This window comes from Hirundo rustica, chromosome 3 (genome assembly GCF_015227805.2).
Source record: "Hirundo rustica isolate bHirRus1 chromosome 3, bHirRus1.pri.v3, whole genome shotgun sequence".
Classification (NCBI taxonomy): domain Eukaryota; kingdom Metazoa; phylum Chordata; class Aves; order Passeriformes; family Hirundinidae; genus Hirundo; species Hirundo rustica.
The window spans coordinates 90,001,047-90,024,564 of NC_053452.1; the positions used below are offsets into that span (position 1 = coordinate 90,001,047).

General features: G+C 35.1%; 1 protein-coding gene across 5 annotated transcripts in view; it reads right to left on the reverse strand.

Moving 5' to 3' along the window:
• PHF3 (PHD finger protein 3) overlaps positions 1–23,518 on the reverse strand; it is a 50,231-nt gene that overhangs the window by 9,748 nt on the left and 16,965 nt on the right. For 2 of the 5 annotated variants that reach the window (XM_058419661.1, XM_040057906.1), the window contains exons 2-12: positions 21,601–21,717; positions 20,877–21,038; positions 17,969–19,772; positions 7,700–8,021; positions 6,502–6,679; positions 4,856–5,006; positions 4,573–4,729; positions 3,439–3,555; positions 1,271–1,402; positions 691–820; positions 31–223 (exon numbers count right to left, since the gene is read on the reverse strand). In XM_058419661.1, coding sequence (XP_058275644.1) covers positions 31–223; positions 691–820; positions 1,271–1,402; positions 3,439–3,555; positions 4,573–4,729; positions 4,856–5,006; positions 6,502–6,679; positions 7,700–8,021; positions 17,969–19,772; positions 20,877–21,018 — 3,326 coding nt within the window. In that variant the 5' untranslated portion in view covers positions 21,019–21,038; positions 21,601–21,717. Of the gene's footprint in view, positions 1–30; positions 224–690; positions 821–1,270; positions 1,403–3,438; positions 3,556–4,572; positions 4,730–4,855; positions 5,007–6,501; positions 6,680–7,699; positions 8,022–8,143; positions 8,422–17,968; positions 19,773–20,876; positions 21,039–21,600; positions 21,718–23,518 lie in introns of those variants that run through there. The other 3 variants (XM_040057905.1, XM_040057904.1, XM_040057907.2) reach the window with 2 other exon arrangements.

Consider the following 23,518-nt stretch of genomic DNA (forward strand, 5'->3'; position numbering starts at 1 on the left):
TTAAAATACGGTTTCTACAGCTTATATTACTTTGGGAGAGGTGTGAATGACTTCAATGAGTCTTGCTTATCATCTTCCAGTAATTCTGAAGCTAAAATACTTGATGTGGAGGAGAGAGCGTCGGCAATGCTCTCTGCTTCATTGTCTGACTGCTTCCGTGCGACCCCCACTGACACTTTCACCTTCTTCCCAGACAGATCATCAGTAGGTGGTGCCATCCGGCCTGCAGAAAAGGAAGCGCAATGGGTTTCATTTTTCATTAAAGAAACAAAAAGAGGACTGCTCTGAATAAAAGGAAGACACACAAAAATACTACATATTGCCATTGAAGTGGGATAGGATACGTATTTTATACATATTTATGTGCTGTATAAATTAATACATTGTGTATATTTATACAGTTCTAAACATCTAATTTGCCACTGCAATGGCAGAGGATAAAGAAATGAGGAATCAACAGTAGTATGTACATCCACCATAGGGATTTCACTCTCTGAAGCTGTTTTTTTAAAAGACAAGATTATGCCAATAGTCTCTTTTGTAAGTCATGAAGTAAAACATTCCTTCCACAACTTCGTCAGCAAACTAAGTAAAAACCCAGATTTATTTAAATTCTTGAGGTATATTGAGATTTATGACTGAAAATTATACAAGTGTGATCTATTTATTTTCATGTTTTTCCCAAATTACCTATGCAGATTTTGCAGTTTAGATCAAAGAGATGATTTTTATGTTGACTTGTGGTGTCTGGAGATGTAGATTCATTTATTTCTTTATCCTTTTCAGCTTCTTCTGACTTCTCAAACTTCGTATTAGGTTCCTAAGAAAAGTCAAACACATTTCAGTTAGGCTTTTTTTATCCCTCTGGTAATATTCCTAATATTGCTTAAAAGTTTTACGGTGTTTTCCTCCCTTCAGACATAAAGCTCTTCCTTCAGCTGTCTAATAGCCTAAAATTGCATCAAAAAAATCTTCAAATTCATTACAATAACTAATTGGTATTTTGAAATATCTTCAGGTACTATTTAGATTATTTTCTAATTTCTACTATTTCCTACTACTACCAGAATTCATCATACAGGCACAGAGACAACACAGAAGAAACCAACAAAATCACCAGGCCAAGAAGTCAGTAATGATAAAAGAAAAATTAAACATTAACCAGACCAAACAGATAATTATAGACCTGAAAAACAAAATCATAAACAAAATGCTTCACAACCATACTGCCTATGAACAATACACTGTAGTGCCAGGCTTTCTTTCCTACCTGAATTTCCATTACTTCCTCTTGTTCTTTCATTGGTGTCTCACTTTCAATTTCTATTTCTCCTTTGTGAGTAATTTTTGTGATAGGTCTTCTTTCAACCTCCCTCTGCTCTTTCTCAATCATTTCAATTGTCTGTGAAAACAAGAAGTTATGCGTTAATTATTCCCACACAGTGAAATTTAGAAATCCAGAAATATAAGAGATAACTGTATTGCAATTAGGAAACCCTCTAGGAATAAAAGTAATACATTCTTATTTTGCAAATGTCCAGCAGTTCCATAAAGCCAACATGCAAGCAGCCTGTCTAACTTCTCCTACAGCACAGCAGCAAGTACTTACCAGGCATGCATTTAATAAGTTACAAAGCAAACCTTAAACACTAAATTTAAATACTGGTAATTCTGATTTCCCAAAAGCAAAAGAAAAAATATATCCATTCTTTTCCCATAATAATAGTGGCAATGTAGGATACAAATATATGCAAATTTGTATCATTTTTCAACAGCTTGGTTTCTAGTACACAACCCTAATGTTCTACCTAAAAAAAAAAAAAATTAAAAAAAGGTATTTTAAAAAGTAATGGAGATGCTAATTCCAATTGCACTGCTGCTTTGTTTTCTTGCAATAAAATAAAATATAAACCATTATTTCTAATATTGCCTCTTAAAGCACATTTCAATTTCTTACACCAGGAAGGGGTTGTGTTGGCTGTGCCAAATATCTCAAGCCTGATTTACTAAGGAAACAAGGATTCTAAGATTGCTTTATCAGTCTGAAAAATACCAACATACTTTTGAACATCCTGGGGAAATAAAAAAATAAATTTGTTAAGTTAGCAATCTCAATGCCTTGCTTAAATAGTGACATGAAAAATACAGTCAAATGATACACTGCTATTTATTTTACATGTTTCTAGAAATTCTGAAGCATTTCTATGAAATAATTAGGACCCTTCAGCAGTTTTTTGAGCAGCAAACACTTTTCTGGGGAAGATATTTCTCATAGCAGTGGAGTATTATTTTGCATGGTCTGTTTTTAGGATTTCACCGATGTTTATAAAAATGAATGTAAAATATTTCCACTACAAAAGATGGGCTTCGTATAGATAAGAATGAACATTCTTTATAGGCCCTTGAAACAACTCAAGATAATCAACAAGTGTTTTTCCACAGCAAAAGTGGCAAAAAGTTATCATGATTCATAAACAGGTTTAGCCACAATGTACAATGACAAGGAAAAAACACAGGTATAGTTACAATTGCAAAGTACATTGCAATCTCTAGAACAGCATCCCACTCTACTAAATCAGTTATTACCAAACATTCGCTCTGAGCATACAGATGAATTTACACTACCCAAACATCGTGCTTTTAGGTTCTATTATGCGGAATATAAATACCAAAGATCCTGTCAACAGAAATCCAGATTGTGTAAACTAGAAAAATTTAATGGCCATTTTCAAGTACCTGCAGTTACTGTCAGACTAAAAGCCCAACAAATGGAGCAATGTCTAAAAAAAAGAAATTTTCTATAAAAATAATACAGGTTCTCTTATTCCTGTTTCTCCTTCTAAACTGACAGTATATAGAGTGACTTTCTGTTTCAACAAGTCATGCTTAAACTAACCTAGTAAACTTCCTACACATTCTTGGGGTTTTTCTGCTGCTTGATTTTTTTGTTTGTTGACCCTTTAGGCTGCTTTTCTGACTGGCAGATCAGGTTCTCAGCTCTGGATTTACCTCTTGGGGACTGATTTGTAACACTTCAGCAGTAAGTTAGAAACAACACCAATTTGCTCTGATTTCGTTTGTCCAAATAGATTTCTCTCCCTCTTTATGAAACTGGTGTCTATAAAGCTCCAGCAACAGCTTTAAAATCTTGTAGAAAATAAGGACAAAGGAGCCTTTGCTCTTGAGACAGAAAGAAGAGCAAGCAACAACAAAGTTGCAAGGCAAAGAAAAGTGCATGGTTTCCTCCCCTCAGAAACTGACTACGCTCTTTTCACTTCTGCCCTATTGGCATCCTTGGATTTTTAGCACTAAATTAATCATAGACATCCTCCTGCTTGGTCGCAACATCCGTTCTGCTCTTTCGGCATACGCTTAACCTGCAAACATAAGTTACACATGCTTAGGCTGTCAAATAAACAACATAAGGACAAATCTCACATGTCTGTTTTCCCTCTGTCTCCAAGCAGCCAGTTCTTTGGAAGCCAGTTCTTCTGGGCTCATTTTTATTAGATGATCTGGAGTAACCTCTCCTTTCAGTACTTTCTTGAATAATATCTAGAAGAAAGAAGAAAAGTAACTATTGCTATCAAGACAAAAACAGCTTGCAGCAGGAAACAGACCAGAGAAGTAACATACAACATGCTCTGTATACCTAAATAGAGTGGGTTTGCAGTTATCTCCACTACAGGAATCAGTACTAGATTTTATAACATAAAAAGCTTAATTCCAGAACTCCATTTATTCTGCATAACAATGTATCTACATACACCCCTAATGATCAAACATATAATCAACTGCTGTTTCAAAGGAGAAAGAGTTTATGCCCACTGCAGCACTAATTCAGTTTACTGGTTTTGTTTTTAAAATTGCAAATCCTCTGCATTACATAACAAAGAGAAGAAAGTATCAGAGGATATCTATGCCTTTTGACTAAATGAAGTCCTAGGGTAAAAAAAAAGACAACTACTTTAGCAGTAGGAGCAAAGAGAAAACAGACGTTAACCACTAGATAGAAGTTAAGATAGAAGTTTTTATAATTTACAGTTGGCTAACTGTAATGGCAAAATACTATAAACAAAGTGACTTGATCAGAACAACTGATAAAGGACAAAAGACAGAAGCTGAGGAGGCACGATGCTAAATAATGGGCTTATAGAAAGCAGAATAGAGAGTGAAGACCAAGCTTGAGAAATCAGGGTGCGAAAAAGCACAGAGGAGATCCTGGACAGAAAAACAGTAGGTGTAGTAAACAGCAAAGAATTATGAGGGGACAGGAATATCTAAATAACACATCAGTGGTAAAGAGAAACACAAACTAGGCAGGCTACATTTACTACAGTTTGAAACCAAACGAAAAAGGGGTACACTGGGAGCAAAGAGATGGAGAATTAATGATGGGGAAGAACACAGAGTGGCCACACAACAAACACCACCAAAAAACCAAGGAAACCTAAAAAAAACCCCAAACAGGTTAAACTCCAGGACTGATAATGTTTCTACACTGAAGACTGGTCCTTTGATCTACAGCAAATCAAGGATTTCTGCAAAGGACAACATACAAATCACACGTACATTATTTTTAGGATCTTTCAGATTGAACATTAAACTTCTGTATTTGTTCTTATACTTCGCATCAGTGTCTCGAAAGAAAGAAAACAGCTCTCTTTCAATCCTTGTGGCAACTTTGGCAGCTCTCTCCTCAGGAATCTTTAAACTGGAGTCTGTCAATCTGTAAGAGAGCACAATGGCAAAAATTACAAAAGGCATCCAAATAATTAATAGTATTTCCTCCACCTTACAGGAGAAAATATTTATAAATACAAATTGATAATTACATTTCTTAATATATCTTTACCTTTTCATAAGAATTTCCTTAAGAGATTGCTTAACACTTTGTCTTATCTGATCAGCAGAAGGCTTGGAAGCTGGCACAGGTGGCAGGTGTGTTGCACTAATGGATCCTTTTTCATTTTTCTTTTTCTTAATTTCTTGTTTCTCAGGCATACCTATCAAAATGCACAGTTAAAAAATGTAAAATAGTCAAGTAGGTTTACTTATAAACTTTTGCTGCTGATGGAATTACTTTCATGAAATTTTATTTTTAAACTGCTAAGAACTGTTCCTCAAGGAGTGGACTCTCAGGATGGACAGTTTGTGTTTGGTTGGATTTTTTTTCTTCTTTGGTTTGGATTTCATGTTTCTTAGATCAATCCAGAATAAAAACTTTCTTAGCAGAAGGTTTTGCCCTTTGATTTGCAGTATTTTTTCTACACCAAGCAAGATGAACAGTGCTCATCAGCTTGATCTTAAGTATGATTTTTGATTCTGAATTTTTGTAACAACACAGATTCACTTTTCAATTAACAAACTGAGAAATAATATACTATGAAGCACATATAAGCATAATAAGCTTTACTTTAAAATACTATTTTACATTAAACTTAGCATTTCTGCATCTGTTACCATCAAAATTATTTCAATTATAATAATCTCATCTTCTGATTCAGGTAACACTCAAGGTCATTATAAGGTTTGTGTCATAAATAATATAAATAATGGATAAGCCTAATCAAACCAAAATCATTAAAGAAAAATAACTAATTTTCAGAGAGTCAACTGAAAGCTCATTTCTATCAGCATGATTTTGAGCAGCACCCTTCTATTTAGAAATGCAATGGGAAATTAATTTTTTTTTTTCATTTTATAGTCATAAAAAAAGGAACAAACTGAAGACTGATAAAGATTTCTAGAATGCATCAGCATTGCCAAAAGACCAGAAGAGCTAAATTATTATACAAAATATAATTATATATAAAAACTCAAACCTTGAGTTTCAGAGTAACAGACACAGTTCTCACACAAAATCTCACTAGCTTTGCAGCTGAGATTTCAATCCCAAATGACAACAACTTCACATTACAATGATCTTAGAAGAAAAATGCTTCCTGGAAGGGAGCTGAGGAGAGGACAGAAGTTGCTGGGACAGTAAGTAAGTCCTTCAACCTTTCAAATGCAGTTTAGATGAAAATCTGATGACTCAGCAAGCAATGACTTAATATGAGTTGTTAAAATTGTCAATTTGTTATTTATTATCAAAAGACATCAGTAAGTCAAAATATAATTTATACAGCTATTAAATCAGTTTTATGTATTCAAAGCATTTCATCATATTTTATGAAAGAGTATTTCTATGTCTCATACAATGTGAAAAATTAAGTTTAATACAGAGATGTCTGCATACATCTTCCACTTTTGCGAGCATCCTCTACTCTTGAAACAAGAAACACACACCTACCTAGGATACACCTACTTACTAAATAAAACTGAAAAAGAAGTGAGAAATAAAGATCAAAAATGTTATGGGAACAAACAGCTCTTCAGATCATCATCACGTCCACCGTGGAAAATTATTTGATAAACTGATGCTATAATGAAAGGTATCATCCTTCACTATACACAGATGTGAATTGCAGCATGGAGGACCTCCCCAAACCTTGGTACCTGATTTTGTGGACCTTTCCACTGTACTAGGGGATTCTTTACTTATTTTTTCATTTTTATCTTCAGGGGACCGCCGAGGAATTGCAGCAGTTTGTGATCCTTTCCGAGCAGGGACATGCTGGCCTTTTTTAGTATCTGAGTCTCTGGACTCCGGTAAATTCTTCCCATCCCCAGATTCCTGAAAGAAACATTTACACACGTTAGCATGCTACTGAATGCTACAATCAACCTCTACGTAATTACAACATTTTTCCCATTTTTTCCTTTTTTACACTGTACAATGTATACCCTGGATGTATGTGCCACCATATAATTTTCTGAAGAATTACTGAACAATATCCCAAATTACTGCCAAGCACTGCTTAAAAATCTTTTTTAAATACTGGCTGAAGATACAGTATAGACAATCTGCATTTAAGCTCTGTGTTGACAACCACTAAGTTAGCAGTTATTTTAGAAAATCAGGGATACCTATGAACATCCTTCAGCCCATTTTAGCTACAAAGGTCATTGATGTTTAGAAAGCATATGTAAACTAAGATCAAAAAGAACAGCTTACATTCCAGAATTTCAATACTACTACTCAGAAATAAGACATGATTACTGATGAATACATGACCATGAATACAACATTATATACTAAAAGACTGAAGAATTGTCTCAATCATCTTTGTAAATTATCCTTTGGTTAGTAAAACTAGACATAAAAAGTAGAAAAGCCCCAAAGCACTAGGTAATTTTTTCTACATACAATCTGAAATAAAAACAATCAAAACTAAAATACTGTTGTAGAGTTGTTTCATATTGTTTATCTCCAGCTTATAATACATAACAAATTGACGTCCTATAATATGTTTAGAAATCTGAAAGAAAAATGCACTAGGTTCTTCACTGTTTCTTTGTAAACCTGTACGTATAGGTTTATATACACACACAGGAGTAGGACTTCGACGAGCTTTACATGTCCCTTCCAGCTCAGGATTTTCTGTATGACATGCACATATCCCTGCTCAATATAAGAAGAGTTTAGCAATACCCTCTTGAAAGAGTCAAGCCAGTTAGAAAATGAAGTAACTTTGCAAATAATTTAAATTAGAGTCACAAATATATCTGAAAATGGTCTATTAATTGGCAATGGGACAGGCAAAAACCTTCTAACCTCGGCAACTGAGAACTTAAAACATTAAGTAAGACTCACCCGTCTGAAGATTTTGACTTTGTGCTTCCCAGTGTCCTCCGTTTGCTTTGTTTTTTCAGTCATTGTATTTAGATTACAAGGTGTTTGCTTTGACACCCCCAGTTTTTCACACTCAATTGTTTTTTCTTCTTTATGCTCAAGTTTCACTTGAGTATCTGGTACATTTTGATCAGAACACTCCATTTTTCTGTCTTCTTCAGCACAGCATTTCACACACACATACTCCTTATCTTCTTCACCCATCTGCTGTGCTTGAGAAAGGCTCAGTCCAACACAATCACCATGAAACCAATCATCACATCTACCACAACCTACCATAAACCTGAAAACAAAGTAAGATGTAAGTCAGTGAAAACTGTGAAAGACTATGAAAGAAAATACAGCACCTTCAGCAGGATATATCATAATTGGTTTGATTTGTGCATCTCTATCATTTATTCTTACCTAGTAAGTGATTTTCTTTGGTGCTTTACATCCATTTCCAGCCTTACAACATGGTATGATCTTCCTGAGAGGTTGTGGTTTTTTTGCCTTTTTGCTTTTTACAGTAGTCCAAGAGACTATCAAAACCTCACTGCGTTTTTGTAACTAGCTCCCAAATCCTACCAAGCTTCTTTTCAGAATACTATCAATGTTCTTATGAATGTTAAAAAAACAAAACCAAAAAACCCAGCAACTGTCAGAAACAGTAAACTTGTTTGAAAATACTTGAAAATTTTCCGCAAGATATTATCCTTGTTTTCTTAAAAATACAACTGTCATAATTCATCACAAACACATCAGCAGCTGAAACTTTGCACAGTAGTATGAGGTCTTTAAATGTTTCCACAGACACAATGGGCATATCAACCTATTCTAAATTAGTTGGTATTTTACATTCTCATTCCTTAGACCATTATTACTGAACTATTTCCAAATGTTGCTTTTCATTCTCTTTACTGGTGAATATGGGCCGGGAGCTTGGCTTCCAGAACCACCTGTCCAGCTTGTAGTGACTGTTTTCTTTTAAATAAGGTACACACTTTTGCACTACTCAGCTATTTTATTCAGAGCTAATAGTTATTTAAAGAATGTTTCAAACATCAAAATTACTATCCTTTAAAGGACACCCTCAACTCAGAAGTCACTTAACTCCATTATTTTAAAAGCAGAATCAACTATAGATAGATAATATTTTCAAAGCATAGTAAAGAACACTTGGTCTAAAATAAAAGCATATTTTCTGACTATTTTGTGGAAGCATTTTGAAAACTTCATCAGGTATCATGAATACCTAATTGCACTGATAAGTACAATTTCCAGTGCAAGCATTTGGGAATGATGAAAGAGACTTATGAGACTTACATGGTAGGAATTCTCTTTTACAAATAATGAACCTGGCTTTCAAATGACGTAGGAAGGTCTCTTGCAATATCCACTTACATTCTCTTTCCTCTTTAATTTTTGACAGGGCAGGGGAAATGAGTTATTTGTTGTTGGGTTTTGTGTGTGTTTTTATTTGTTGAGGTGTTTTTATTCCATTTTTACTTCTTTCTTTTCATTTTGTTTTATACTTACATAAACTATATTCAAGATGTGTATTTTAACATATAGTCTGGACAAAGAAAACTCAGAAAGACTGCAAGTATATTCAAGAAAGTAGTTCTTTGTTAATACTAAAAAAATATTTACTGAATTAATAGATTTTGAATTTCATAGAATAGAGACCTGACATAAAAAGTAATGAGAACCTGGTTGTTTCAGCAACATATTTAAGAGCTAAATACACTGACCTGCAAGCCCTACTTCTTTCATCTAATACCTTATAGACATTTTCCATAAGGTGATCTAAGCAAAATGATTCCTAACTTATGCATGCCCCCACTCAGGCTAGGATCTGTATCTGCTGACTTACCTACTTGGAAGAACCATATAAACCATTACAGGATGTGTTTAAAGCAACTCTCATTCTCCAGAACTGTAAATTAATGTTCCAAGTGGCTTGATGCAGATATTGTATTCAAAAACTACTGTTAGCTCAAAGAGATGAAAACTCTTAGTAACAGCAGACATTTGAAACAAGAGAACAGAAGAAAAAACTCTCTCCATGTTCTGTCCCTCAGATTATGTCAGGATTACATTCTGCTGAAGAAAATATTATTTTGATTCAAAAGGAGTCTGAGAAGCTTTAGAGTCCATCAGACTGAGAAAAAGCCTATGATGATGTTTGCTAGATTTGAAATAACTAGTTTTTAAACTAGTTTGGGAAGTAATTTTCTCATTTTGAATTTTCTTTTTCTGAGCTGCAAGTACATTATTAGTATTACTTGTCACTAGTAAACAATATTTGCCCATCTACTTCATAATTTTACTTAGGAATGCAGAGGTTCTTTCATGTTTCGTCAGCATCTAAAACTTCTCAGATTCATGTTCCAGCAAACTGCAAGAGTAAGAAATTGGTAATGCTAGGGCACAATTACTTCTGATGGTTTCAGCACAGTAATACCACAGCATTTGGTATGGTATTCCGTACACAACAGAAAAACAAGAAAGTAGTGACAGGACTGCTACACAAAGCTCACTGCTCCTTTCTGAGAGCCTAGAGCCAAATTATGCGTGGCAGAAAATACAAGGTGAGTGCATATTTTGTAACTGCAAGGGTCCACAGCGAGTGCTTTACATAGAACACATCTTGTACCACTCCAATAAAATACTAGTAAAGCTCTGGGAACACTGAAACTGGTTACAAAAATTCTCCATATAAGATTTTCTTCAAAAGCTGAAATAAAGTCAAACCACACAGCCAAAGCATCATGCTTAAAGGGTGTTTTGGTGTCCCAAGGAATTAATGCCTGTTGTTCAAAAATAAAAGGAAACCAAGAATACACCATCATGAAGCACAACTGCTATTAACTGAATTTTTATTAAAATGTATGCATTTTTTTCCTCAGTTTGTAAATTCAGGCATTGGAGATGAATTTCTCATACGAGGAAGATGTATTGCAACATTTAGTAACCAAAACAAACTTTTGATTCATATTTAGAAAATGGATATTTGCTGAAGAGATTAAACTAAAATACACAAGATGCTGCACACTTTCAACTTTAAATTGACAGCACATGGAATTTTTCAGTTCAGCTCACACATATTAAGGAAGGTAATAGAGATGTTGTGTAAGTAAGGCAACAGGATAGGTATCCAATCTTAAATCTTTATTTCCAGGTCTATCAAATAAATAATAAAAATTTTTTAAGTCAAAAAACCCTACAATAAATTCAGCTCAGAAAAGATCATTCTTCACTAAGACTATACACTGATAGAGAGATGTCATTCAAGCAAACTACTGAAGATGGAAGATTCATTTGGCTTCATACCAGTCTTCCCAACAAGGTTTCAGTTACACTGTATTTTAACACACACTACAAAATTTCAAAATTCAGGACTTTCAAGTTTCAAATTTCAAGAAACCAAGACTACAAAAAGAATCAGGAAATGTCCATGATGCCTGCTTTATAAAACAGAATGTATTGTTTACAATTGTTTCGTTTAAACCTAGTTATACAAAAAGACAATAAAAATACTGGTGCTGCCTGCCTAAAAAAAGTCACTATTTCTACTAATTGGTTTTTTTTTTTTTTCCCATACTAGTCAAATGCAAGACTGGAACTTTTGAGGCTGGGAGAGAACATACTGATTTTGATACCAGTAATGTAGATAATCCTTTTTACCATAAGGCCACTTTTACGTCTCTGTTTCTCTCATCTGTACACAAAACAACTATGATTTGTAGCAATTATAATTAGGTAATGGGCAATGTTCAAGCTAAATAGGGGAGTCAAGAAAAACTGAAGCCTAGTTTGAAGGCTCAAGGATGTCCTTTTGCACAGTTGTTATTTTTGACTGAAGCAGTTCTGGTATCTTGGACTAGTAAAACATCAAAGTTTCTGACTGCAGATTGCTTCAAATTTGAAGTGCAGGACTTTTACCCATGTTGTAAGGCTGGACTGGAAGATGTAAAGCTGAAAGAGAAAGAAAAATGTGTTTTAAAATACTAAATCATTCCACATTCAATGAAAGACTTGCTTTCACTGGACTTTATTATAAAAAAAAGTTTTGGAAGAAAAAAATTTTTAAAAACTGACACGTTGACAGCAGATCTATAGCTTATTGGGACATTTGCATAGAGTATGCTCTGGTTTCATTCCTTTCAAGAATCCCCTTGGTGGTCCACATATCAGCACAAAAAGAGACACCTTAAAATCAGAAAGTAATAGATGAAACATAAAAAGAGACAGAATAATTAATGCAAACCTCAATGAAACCACAATCTCTCTTATGACTGGAAGACTTTCTTTGGTGTGTTATTTGTAGTAAATTTAATTCATTTGTTAGATGAAAAACTCAGGCTTGGACAATTTATTCTCTAAATATATGGGCCATGTTTTAAAATTACCTTCATATATTCAAATTATGTAACAGCAGCAAGTTTCCAGAGAAAACCATTACTGTAAAATGGGCAGAAACCACCTTACTCATAAAACAGCTTTTCATTGTAAAGCTATACTTGAGTAAAACAAAATAAAAATCTGGAGCTGTCAAGAGTTATTCAGTGTGTGACAGCAATCAGCATTTTAAGATTAATTAATAATGTAAGTTGAATTGCCACAGAATATAATTTGGTTTCAAAACAATTGCTTCTCTTTAATCCTTCATGTTAGTGGTACATTGCAATTGGGAAAATAATACAAGACTCAAATCCTAACCAAAAAAATCCCCAAACAAAAAACCCAAACCAAACTATTTAAAATAACACCCTAGCCCCGAATTCACCTAACAGGAGTAAACCCACTCTTCACTTTTTTAAAGACTTCAGTACCTAAAGGAAGTCCCCCATTTACACTTTTTCCCTTAATGGCACCATTCACCAATCTTCTACAGATCTGTTGTAAACTCGCATTAACACTTCAATTGCTTCTCTGCTGTACTGACACTACACTCCAGCCAATGTTAAAGCATGGACAAGATATTCACAGCATGGCACCTTTAGCAGAATGTATGTTCCACATCAGTATGGCTTGATACAAAGCTCAAATGAAATATGGTCAGTGCAAAAAAAATCGACACTGCTTTGTATGTGCACAGAGACATGAGCAGTTCCATTTGTTTCCTTGTTAGACAAAGTCTAACACAAGTGACATGATTTTTCAAGCTCTGATCTTCTAGAAGTAAACCTATCTCAATCACTATCAGCTGATCCCTTTAACAAGGAACTTGCAGCATACAGAAAAGACACTGCAAACTTATTGCCTACGTACTAAATTTCAATAACCCATATTTTATGTCATAGTTTCTTCTCTTTCTGAAAGGCATAATTTTCTTTGTTATTCATATTACAGGAACCTCTCCAAAAAGAAAGTGGCAGGAAGACAAACAACCCTATGCTTTTTGAATCAAAGATGAATTCATGAAACATGCCAAACAGCAAAGCCAAAACAACTAAACTTCCCCAAGACCCTGAAAAAAAATGAGTACATTTCCTAATATTAATTGCAAATCTGCACTAAAAATTATGTATATGTATGCACATATATATATATATAAAAATTATTAAAGGAAGCTCCATTACCAGTAAATTCTACACACGTCGCATGTTGCAGGATAAGCATCATATGCTTTATAAACTGCATTTATATGCACTTTGTATTTATGCTCATCTTTTGCAAAACTACTTTAGACAACTTATGGTATCCATTTGCTTGAGTCCTTAATGCCACTGGTATTAATAATAATCCTGCCAATACTGCAGCATAGTAACATAATCTGTATAAAATCTACAAATACAATTATGTAACCATAAATAAAAATCACAGTGGAGTCCTTCCATTTGCTAATTATACATTAAAATGTTGGTTTGTTTATACTGTCATTCAGTTTTTCTACTCCTGTGGGTGGAAAAGAACGATAGCTTTTAATGTTGCAAGGCTTTTCAAAGAGCAAGAAAGCAGTACAGAGGCAGAAAATTTAAAAACATCATGCATTACTGTAAACTGATGACATGTTGCATAATCTGCTACTTAACATACTCATACTATATAATGAACGTTTACTACAACTCAGGCACCATCATTATTCTAATTACAGTTCCTTGTGAAGAATGCTCTCACAACACATTCTTTGTTGTATGCTATCCACCGATGCCAGACATCACCACCCTAAAAAAAATATGCATGTGTAATTCAAGGATGGCTATAAATTTGGAGCCTTAAGCTCCTTTCTCAACCACTCAAGACGAAGTCACCAAATTAGTTACTCTATTCCTAAGCAAATCTTCTAGAAAGCATTATTACAGAGCAAGTTTGTATCTCAAGTCATCTACTATTCATCCAAACTTGATCAAACTTGTTAAAGAAGACACATACAGACAAGGGAGACAATCTGAAAAATGTCTGTTAGATTTTGTCTATTTGTACAAACAAGGAACTTGTTCAGCCCTTTAGCCTCCAGAAAATGTGAACATCTACAGTAAAAACCAGAAAAATTTTACATTAGTAGACTTCTCAATGTCTGCAGAGCTACCATCTTCATTTAGCACTATGCCAAGAAATTACGTATTATTTTTAAAATTCAACTATCTTTAGCAACCTTTAATCTGTATTCTGGAAAAGTAACTACTGTTTGTGACAAAGCTTAGTATTTTCAGCATCACATGGATTCATTAGGAATTTGAGAAATAACTTCAGTCTAACATTTTTCAGTGTGATATGCATATCCATACACATACACACTTTTCATCTATAGATAAATGAAAATTTTTGCAAATGATTTATGTTATTAGGCAACACCAACATGCTGAAAATAATACTATGAGTAACAACAATTCAAATCTTGCACTGAAAAAATACCCTTTGAAATGTGCTAAAAATTACAAAAAGTAAATTGTCATCTGAGTTGTGCAGAAACACAAGGCTTAGTTTCCATATGAAAGAGCAATTCTTTTTAGTTATGTAGCAAAGATACATCACAATACATCAAACCAACAGGCTGAGAGAGTCCAAAAGCCAATCACTGACAACCCACTCTCTGAGTAATGAAAATATTTATATAAAACAGCTATGATGGTTACAGCTTATAAACTTCAAATGCAAAAGAGAGAACGAAGTCGTTCAAATGTCAGGTGCCAAACAAAGATGATCTATTAACAGAAAGCAAGCAAGCACTGCCTCTTACAAAGCAAGATGTTAACTTGTAAACCTTTTTGATCATGCAAATCTCATGTTTATAAAACAGAATTCCTCTTTTCCCAGACAAACTCACTGTATCTACAGTACAAGGTATGCATACTTCCAGTTTGCATGGGGCCAGCAAATTGCTGCATGTACTCCTAAAGATATAAATTCATTCCATTTGTCACATGATGATCTGAAACAAAATGATAATGAAGTACCATCCTTCTACTGTTATTCCAGCAGGCAGAGTAAAATTACTCCAGGTCTGTGTAAGGCCTATGTAAGCATCACCCTTTGGGAATTTTGTACACAAAGAAAACTGATGCCATGATTTCTACATGTTATCTTCAACCTGAATCAATTCTCCAAGCTTGGCATTACAGTAACAAGTCAGCGGCTTTACATTTATTACTGGGAATACACAAGATTCATGTGACTACTATTCTGCATCCTGAATTTTAAATATGTTACTTTAACATGACATCCTGCAAAGCTCTTGGCAAACTATATCCCAGTTTGGGGCTGCAGCTTCAGTTTAACTTCTTTTCATACAAGCAATTTGGACCACGGCATTGAATAAAATTTCCCAAATTGAAATAACCACAGAACAAGACAGAAACACAAATGTTGTTTCAGATCTTAGTCCTACCTCTGACATTTCTTGAACATACAGTCATTTGGCAGCATTAGGTGGTTTCAAAAGGGAAACAAAAATTCCTTGAAAAGTAGTCCAAACAAATTAAAATCTTTTCATTAGAGTAAATGTTGAGTTTTCACTGATTTCCAAGAGAAAGAATTCAAATTCATCATCTTACACTTGTCTTTTGCACTGTACTAGAAGTGTTTTATTTTTCTTGCACTAATAATTAAATCAGGACAAAATGCCAAGGCACCGGAGATACAAATTTTGCTTCCTCTTGTATCTTAATGATAGCAAGTGAATCTGCAAGGTTTAAGTTATTTGTAGCAGGAAACTACAAAGTAAAGTAATCTGAACAAATTAAAACTTTATTACTTACAATAGTAATGACAAGAAGTCATCCACTGACAGTCTTAAATCTTCTGTTATTAGGCATGAAGCTCTACACTGCAAGCTTCCTTATTCCACTACTGTGTCTCAGTCACATTCTCAATACAAAAATTCTGTGTTTATGTGCTAAGAATCTTTCTGTACCTTTAGCAAATTTGATTATCTTCTACTGAAAGCACCGGTTGTATCAACAGTTTTGCCATGCGGACACGCAATTCCAACACAAAAACCCAGAAAACACTGAAGACTGACATTACAAAACTGATGATACCCATAATTACCATGAGTGGCAACTCATGGGCTGTCTCAATCCAACCTCAGCTGGTGATTCAAACACTATTATTCTTCTGGCAGCAGTAAGAACTGGCAATGTAAAATTGGTTTGTTGAACTTAATTCTATATCGCTGTGTACCCCTACATCTTCTGTAATGCTACTTTGACTTTATAAACTAAACTAAGTAGATTTAACTGAGTCACTGCCACATCTTCCCACACTGATTAGATCAATTTAGTAATAAAAATCAAGACTTTCTGAACTCTGACATTAAAAAAAAAAAACCCCAAAACCACAGAATGCTTAAAATGTTAGCAAAAATAAAAAGAATAGAGGATAAGTTCAAGTCAAAGCTGCATTTTTTACATCTATCAAGAAGTTTAAATTCCAAATATCACATTTTGCTTTTAAAATATCTACAGAAGCATTTTTGTAACCAGAACACAGCCTTTTGGGATGTAATCCACTGAAATACAGGCTCCTCTGTTCTACTGTCCTGGTAATAGCTAAGATGACAAAATCTAAGGAAATGCAACCTGCTTAAAATTAAACACAATTACAAAGACACAAATGATAAGAGTCTTAAAAACAAAAGGATTAAAAAAACCAAAACAAAACAAAAAAAAAACAACCAACAAAAAACCCACATGGAATTAAATTTGAGCACCCCTTCAATCAGGTAATCCTCAGCAACCAGGCAGAGCAAACTTCTTATTAATGCTTTCAGTAGGCCACAATGATGCAGCTACTGTAGCTGTACAGTAAATGTTCATGTATTTGTTTTTCAAATATGATACAATAAGTCAATAAAGCTCAGAAGGGCTTCTTAAATACAAACAAATGCAAAAAAAACCCCTCAGGTGTCAAAGGTAATTGTTCCATGTTTCACTCTGATGTATGGAGTTCTAAAGCATGGCCACTAAAAACTACTAGTAAAACTTTCACATAATCACAAATATCTTCAAGTTGACATTAAAAAATAAAAAAGTAGGCAAACAGAACAGCAACAAAAAATACTTCAGTACTAAAACACAGTAAGTATAATAAAGGAATACTTATTCTCAGACTGACAGATCATTAGTGAAATCCAAAACTTACTGTGTAGATAAGTTTTGCCACAGAGGGATATTATCAACTTCAGATGCAACCTCATTATTAAGTTTAAAGGCAATTTTAGATATGCCTACATATAAGTTCTATGGGTTTTTTTTCATGTTCTTCTTCCTCTCCTCCCTGCCAACTAATTAATTACTGTTACATGAAACCTCACTGCAATGATTACTCAAAGTGAAAAAAGCCTCTGTATCTCAACTATTAGAACTGGACCTGTACCAGATAAAAGTCACATGCAAACAACGAATTGATTTTTCTGGTTAACAGTGATCCTTCCACTTAAGAGGTCTCTGGAAAGAAAGAAATGACCACCTGGAACACAGATATCTTCTTTTCTATGAAAAAGAAGTCAAATTTAAAGTGCATAACTGAATAGCATAGAAGAATTATACATTCATCAAAATATGTACTCATATAATAAAACATTTCTATTCAAACTTTTGGGCCAAACTAGTTTCTAATGCTCTGTTTAAATGACCAAAAGTGTATGAGTGCAAAGGAAACTAACTGACTGTATGACACACAGACTTGTATTGCATGACTAGGACTTAGTTTTGGCACGAGAAGCGTGGAACATTTGGTGGAAGGAAAAAAATTATCTTGCAAGACCAGTAATAAATTACTAATACACACTGCCACACACACCTGTTGCCATGTGGCTTTTTGCAAAAGCCACACTGCTTGCTGGGCACCCAAATATGTTTGCTTTCACTAGCAGAAGTATGTTCCAAGCCTTCTCTTTTAACAGTTGAAATGTTATCTGGAATGAACAAGGGAGGTTCATCAAGTGAAAGACTTTTGCTACTTCTTCTCTGGCGAGGTTGGAGATTCTTATCATTTCTTTTTGACTTTTTTTCTTTATCATCCTCCTTCAGATGTTCTACAATAGAGGGATCTTTACTCTCTGCCTCTTCCTTTGTGGAGCTATTTGCTTTTAGCCCAGTTGCAAGTTGGTGTTTGCTGGCTTGCTTCTGACCAGGATGTGAAACATGGCCTGACAACGAATGCACAGAGTGGTGGGTATCTTTAGAGGAGCTTTGATGAGTAGGAGATTTCTCACTTGCTTTTTGAACTGATGACCTCTGGGCTTGCCCAGAAGCCTGGACTCGGGGTATTTTCTTCAGCTTTGTGTTGGTCTGCTTTTTAACAGTCACCCCTGAAACACTACTCTTTGCTTTCAAACCTGGATCAGATTGTTTCTTCCTAATTTTAACTGGGTTATTTGGATGCTGATGACTCTCTTGCTCATCCACATTTCGCTTCAGACTTGCTGAAGAGGGACTGTGAAGGCCCAAAACAGCAATACCAGCTCTTGTTCTTGACCGTGTCATTTCTTGTTGCACTGTACCTGATTTCTGCTGAGTACCTGCAGTCAGATTTTGTTTATTCTGTACTACAGACTTACTGTGCCGGGGCCTAATGTCTTTTTCACATTTTGTTGAAATAAGAATTTGTTTCTCATCTCCCTCAAATTTTGATGCCTCTGAGTCTTCTACTTTAGTACTGCTGATCTGCTGCTGTACATTTTGGCTTGACTGGTCAACAACAGTGCATTCTAAAATGCTATTTCCTGGGTCAGCAGAAGAAAACTCTTTACTTTTCAAGTCTTTATTATCACAGTCTGTACTGTCCGATAGTTTCTCAGATGGAGTTTCAGTTTTCTCCATCCCCTTATCATCTCCAGCTTCTGTTACGCATTCTTTTACTGATGATGTATTTTCATCAAGAACTTCCACACTGTGGGAACCTGAACTGCAATCAACCCCCTCTTTCACAGAGCTGGACAAATCTGAAAAGCTCTCACAAACGTCATCTGTATTAATGCAAACACTAGGTGGATCATTATCTTTTCCAGTTACTTCAATTTGATTATGTTCTTCTGCTTTCTTCTCTGATTCCTCTGCTTTATCATCTTCTGAAGAATTTTTCAAGTCCATTGAATCAGTCACATCACTTGTTTCATTTTCAACTGGAATCATTTCAGTATCTGCAGATACTGAACAAACTAACTCAGCACTCCCAGAGTCAGTTTCCATTGCAACATCGACTACTTTCTTTGTTTCCCCAGGAGAAGGAGAAGGGGATTCTGTTAAATTTGCACAACTTAACTCTCGGGATGTTTCTTCAACTTTTGTCTGCTCAGAGGTTTCAGACTTTATTTCTTTCACATCTTCAGGACCAGGAAGACATTTTGTATTACTCTGGGATGCTGTTACTGCTGCTGCTGTTCCTTCCACCTGACCTGATCGTCTTGTACTACGCCTCACCTCCCTAGGCTGCTCTGTTTTCAAGCGTGCAGCAACATCAGTCTCTTTAACTGGACTTCTCTCTTGTTTCTGTCCATTTTTTGGAGCAGATCCAGTTTTAACAGACGATTTCTTGGTATTGAGAGGAGGAGCAACATTTGAACGCTTGGCTAGCGTGCTCTGCCGCAGACTCCGTACTGGTTCTAGGAAGGGAAAAAGAACCTCTTAGCTATTCTGCTTCCTTCTTTGTGCAAATACAAGATTTACCTAGAATAAAAGTGGCTTACCCCAATTTAGCTTACTGGATACAGAGAGAACTTAAAACTTAGTTGTTTACTAAGCTTAAAAACCTCCCCAAAACCAAATTACTTGAATTTCAATTTTACACTGACATGATTTGGATGTAAAATCCCATTATTCTAAAGGCTATGGAATTTCTAAGTAGTACATACAGAACACAAGTGATGATGGAAAGACAATCAAAACTAAGTCTACTTTTCTACCTCTCAGCCTCTTCTACATCAAACAAAAATTTCACAAGCTATACGGTGATTAGAAATATAACTGAAGTTTAAAAATCTTTTAGGGAACAGTCTATAAATCTGAGATCCAGCCTCATTCTCACCTGATGACCACTTTTATATTTTCTAAACAACCATTCCAGTGCCTTTCTAAACAGCATAATCACCAGCTTTGTACCACAGGCTCTTATGCAAATTCTGATCTCCATATTAAGTAATTTTATCTTTTTAACTCAACCTCCTCTATAGGGGAAAAAGGCAGAGCAGTAAATAACTCCAGTTCAACAAGTTAAAAAATCCGTAACTATAATAAATTATCTAACACAAAGAATTTAAATATTTTAATAAAATATTAAGTATCTTGAGATATTTTGATTACACTTTCTGACTGCAATTAATATAACCCAATTCAAAATAAAAAGAGAATATGCAAATAAAAACAGAATCAAAACTTTAACTGGAAATAGAGACATGCTAACCTAATATTCCAATGTTGTTTTGCAACTCCATCATGCTTTTGTTGGTGAAGAACCACATTATTAATTTTATCTAGGTAAAAGGATCAAAAATCACAAAACTTAGGAAGCCATAAGGGAGACACTAAATATTTATTAAAGAGGAATTCTAATTAACTCATACCCAATGGATGCCAGCTTCCAGCTGCAGTGTATGAAAAAGGAAGCTTCTATCTTGGAATTCACAGAACCAAGTTAAATTCATAAATATTGGGGGTGGGATTTTAAAGATTGGATTTACTTCAAATGTGCAAACACAATCTATGGTCACCTTGCGCCATTAAACGTGGTGATTTCCTCTGTGATGCGACTGATGCTTCTTCAGCACGGCTTCTCAAACTCCTATTAGGCAAAGCAAGCTCATCGTCATCAATGGTGTCATTACCACTCTCTTTAACTCCTTCTTCATCCATAGTATCATCAAGACCAATAACTGGAAAAAACAAACAAACAAGAAAGAGCTCAAAACTTATAATGATCAAAAAGCGTTGCAGCTATAATGCTGAGCAAGACAGGGGAAGAGACATTAAAAAATAAATAAATTTCCCATCTAAAATCAAACAAAAGAGGGAAAAAACTAAGAAATGAAGGACAGAAAATTCCCATGTGAGGCAGTTTCAGTGTAGAAGAAGCTATCACCCACAGCTTAAAACTTCTGTATAGTCCTCCTAGCTTTTTTGTGGAGTCACTTTTTTATTGAAGGTCTTTGTCACAGTAAGGTCCCCAGTCTTAAGAGGATCAGCTGCCCCTCACTGTCCCTTCCCACCTAAGAAAAAGTGAAGAAAGGTGAACAGCGGAAAGAGCTGATCCAGAAGTGCCAAGTGTAAAAATCACAGTTTTTCTCACATGATACCATTTGAAATCTCTCAGCCCCACCCATATCATGTATCTGCACCTGTAATGCCTTTTTGGAAGAGCTTTAAGTGCAGGAAGCACTTAAACTCCCAGGAGAGACAGGGAACATTGTCTTTGGTGAACTCCTAAACTCCACTAACCTGAGAAAGATCCCAGAGGCTGCTCCTGAAAACAGGTTTCCTAAGAGGCAGTCAGGTCACTACACCAGCCATTCTCCTCACTTGCTCTAAGTTTGGTTCTTGCAGTGGTAGCCTCTCCTATTTAAAGATCCTATGTGTGATTAATGAATCCTGGTCCCCATGGGATGCAAAATTTGTGAGATCAAGCCAAACACCCAAGTGACTTTACAAAACACATAGGAAGGTCTAACAAATATAACAGAGACTCCAAACAATCTAGTATGCCTGCTTTTAAAGACACCAACCTTGAAGCATTTTTAAGATAAACTCACATGACACACATATCTAAAAATTTCTAAAAATTGTCTACTTAAAAATGATATAAATTAACACATTGATCATGAAAGTCAAAAAAGCAAGAAGTTAAATTAGAAATTGTTAGAATTTTTAGACCAGCTCAGAAAATCTGTCAGCTCCTGGTCCTTCTCAAGTCTGATATTACTGCAACTTAAAAAAAAAAACAAACAATGTCCTTGTGAAGGTGCTACAATAATAGGCATACTTTCAAAATAAGAAAAATTGGAAGCTGTAAAACACTGCTGAAGCCAAAGACTGATGATAGCCAAGTCTACCAATCTACATTCACCTGCCATGACAAATTAAAAAATAAAGTAACCAAGCAACATGTTAGAAGTTCAAATATTAGAAAGTTTTTTATCGGCTCTTAAGGAAGGCTGATCATGGCACCAGGGAATCAGCATTTTGAACCTCTGTAATCAGATGGCTGCCAGGACCTGAAAACCAGGAGTTTCTTACGCTAACAATTTATGGTCATTCATTTTATTTTAACCATAACTTTTAGTTACTGCATTTTACATATCAGTTACAAGGGAACATGTTTGTTGAAATTACTGTCCACTTCCACTCTCCAATCCACAGAGCCACCTTTACAGCTATGTGTGTTTACAAACATACAGATATCACATACAAGGTGCATGAGGCTGATAAAAGTTGGTCTTACTCCACTCAAGAGTGTCCCTTAATCATTTATTTGCTATAAGCTACATCCGGGACACACTGGCAAAAAAAAATTAGATTGTAACTGCCCTATTAGACATTATTTTCCCAGCAAGTATCTAACACCGGTCATTGTCGAAGATGGAAACCTGAATGAGACGGACCCTCACTCTAATTTCAGCTGCCCAGTCTCATGTTCTCAAAGATTATATCCTCCCAGCAGCTCTCACTTTGGTATTTGTGTTTTCATTGTGCTCCTGCAAAACTCAAAACTGGCTTTTGGGAACAGACTGTGACAAGAGGCTCCTTTCACACGTGCTTCTGTTCCTTCTGTGCAGAACTAAACTACAAAGCTATTGAAGACAACATGAAAAATAAAAATTACTAGGACAGCATCTGAAACATCTCTGGAGCATATTAAAGGGCTGACATTAGTTTTGGGGCTTACAATGCTGTTGCTCAAGTTAAGGAATTTATACACCCTCCTTTATTAATAACAGAAGAGACACATTCAGTCCATTATTGATAGTTTGAAATATTAAAGTATTTTCATACTTACAAGACTCTGTGCTGTAGCTTTAATTTTACAGAGAAATTGAAGCACAGAATCTTACTAACTGCAAACCAGCTGAGCTACAACTCAGCTACTAAAGACAGCCTCATGAGGCCCCTGATGAGGAACATTCCACACAGACCCTGCTGGGAAGAGAAAAAGTGACAGAGAACAGCAATAGACACAAAGAAGACAAAGCAAGTAAATTATGAAGAAGTGGAGATAAATAAACAACACTAGGAAAGGTAAACCAACTAAAGCAAAATCAGCAAGAACAAAGATATGATCTTGGAGACAAATATCTAAAGATTATCTCAGCACTATGTATCAAAATTAGAATAAATAAAATAGGAAAAAAAAAAAAGAAGT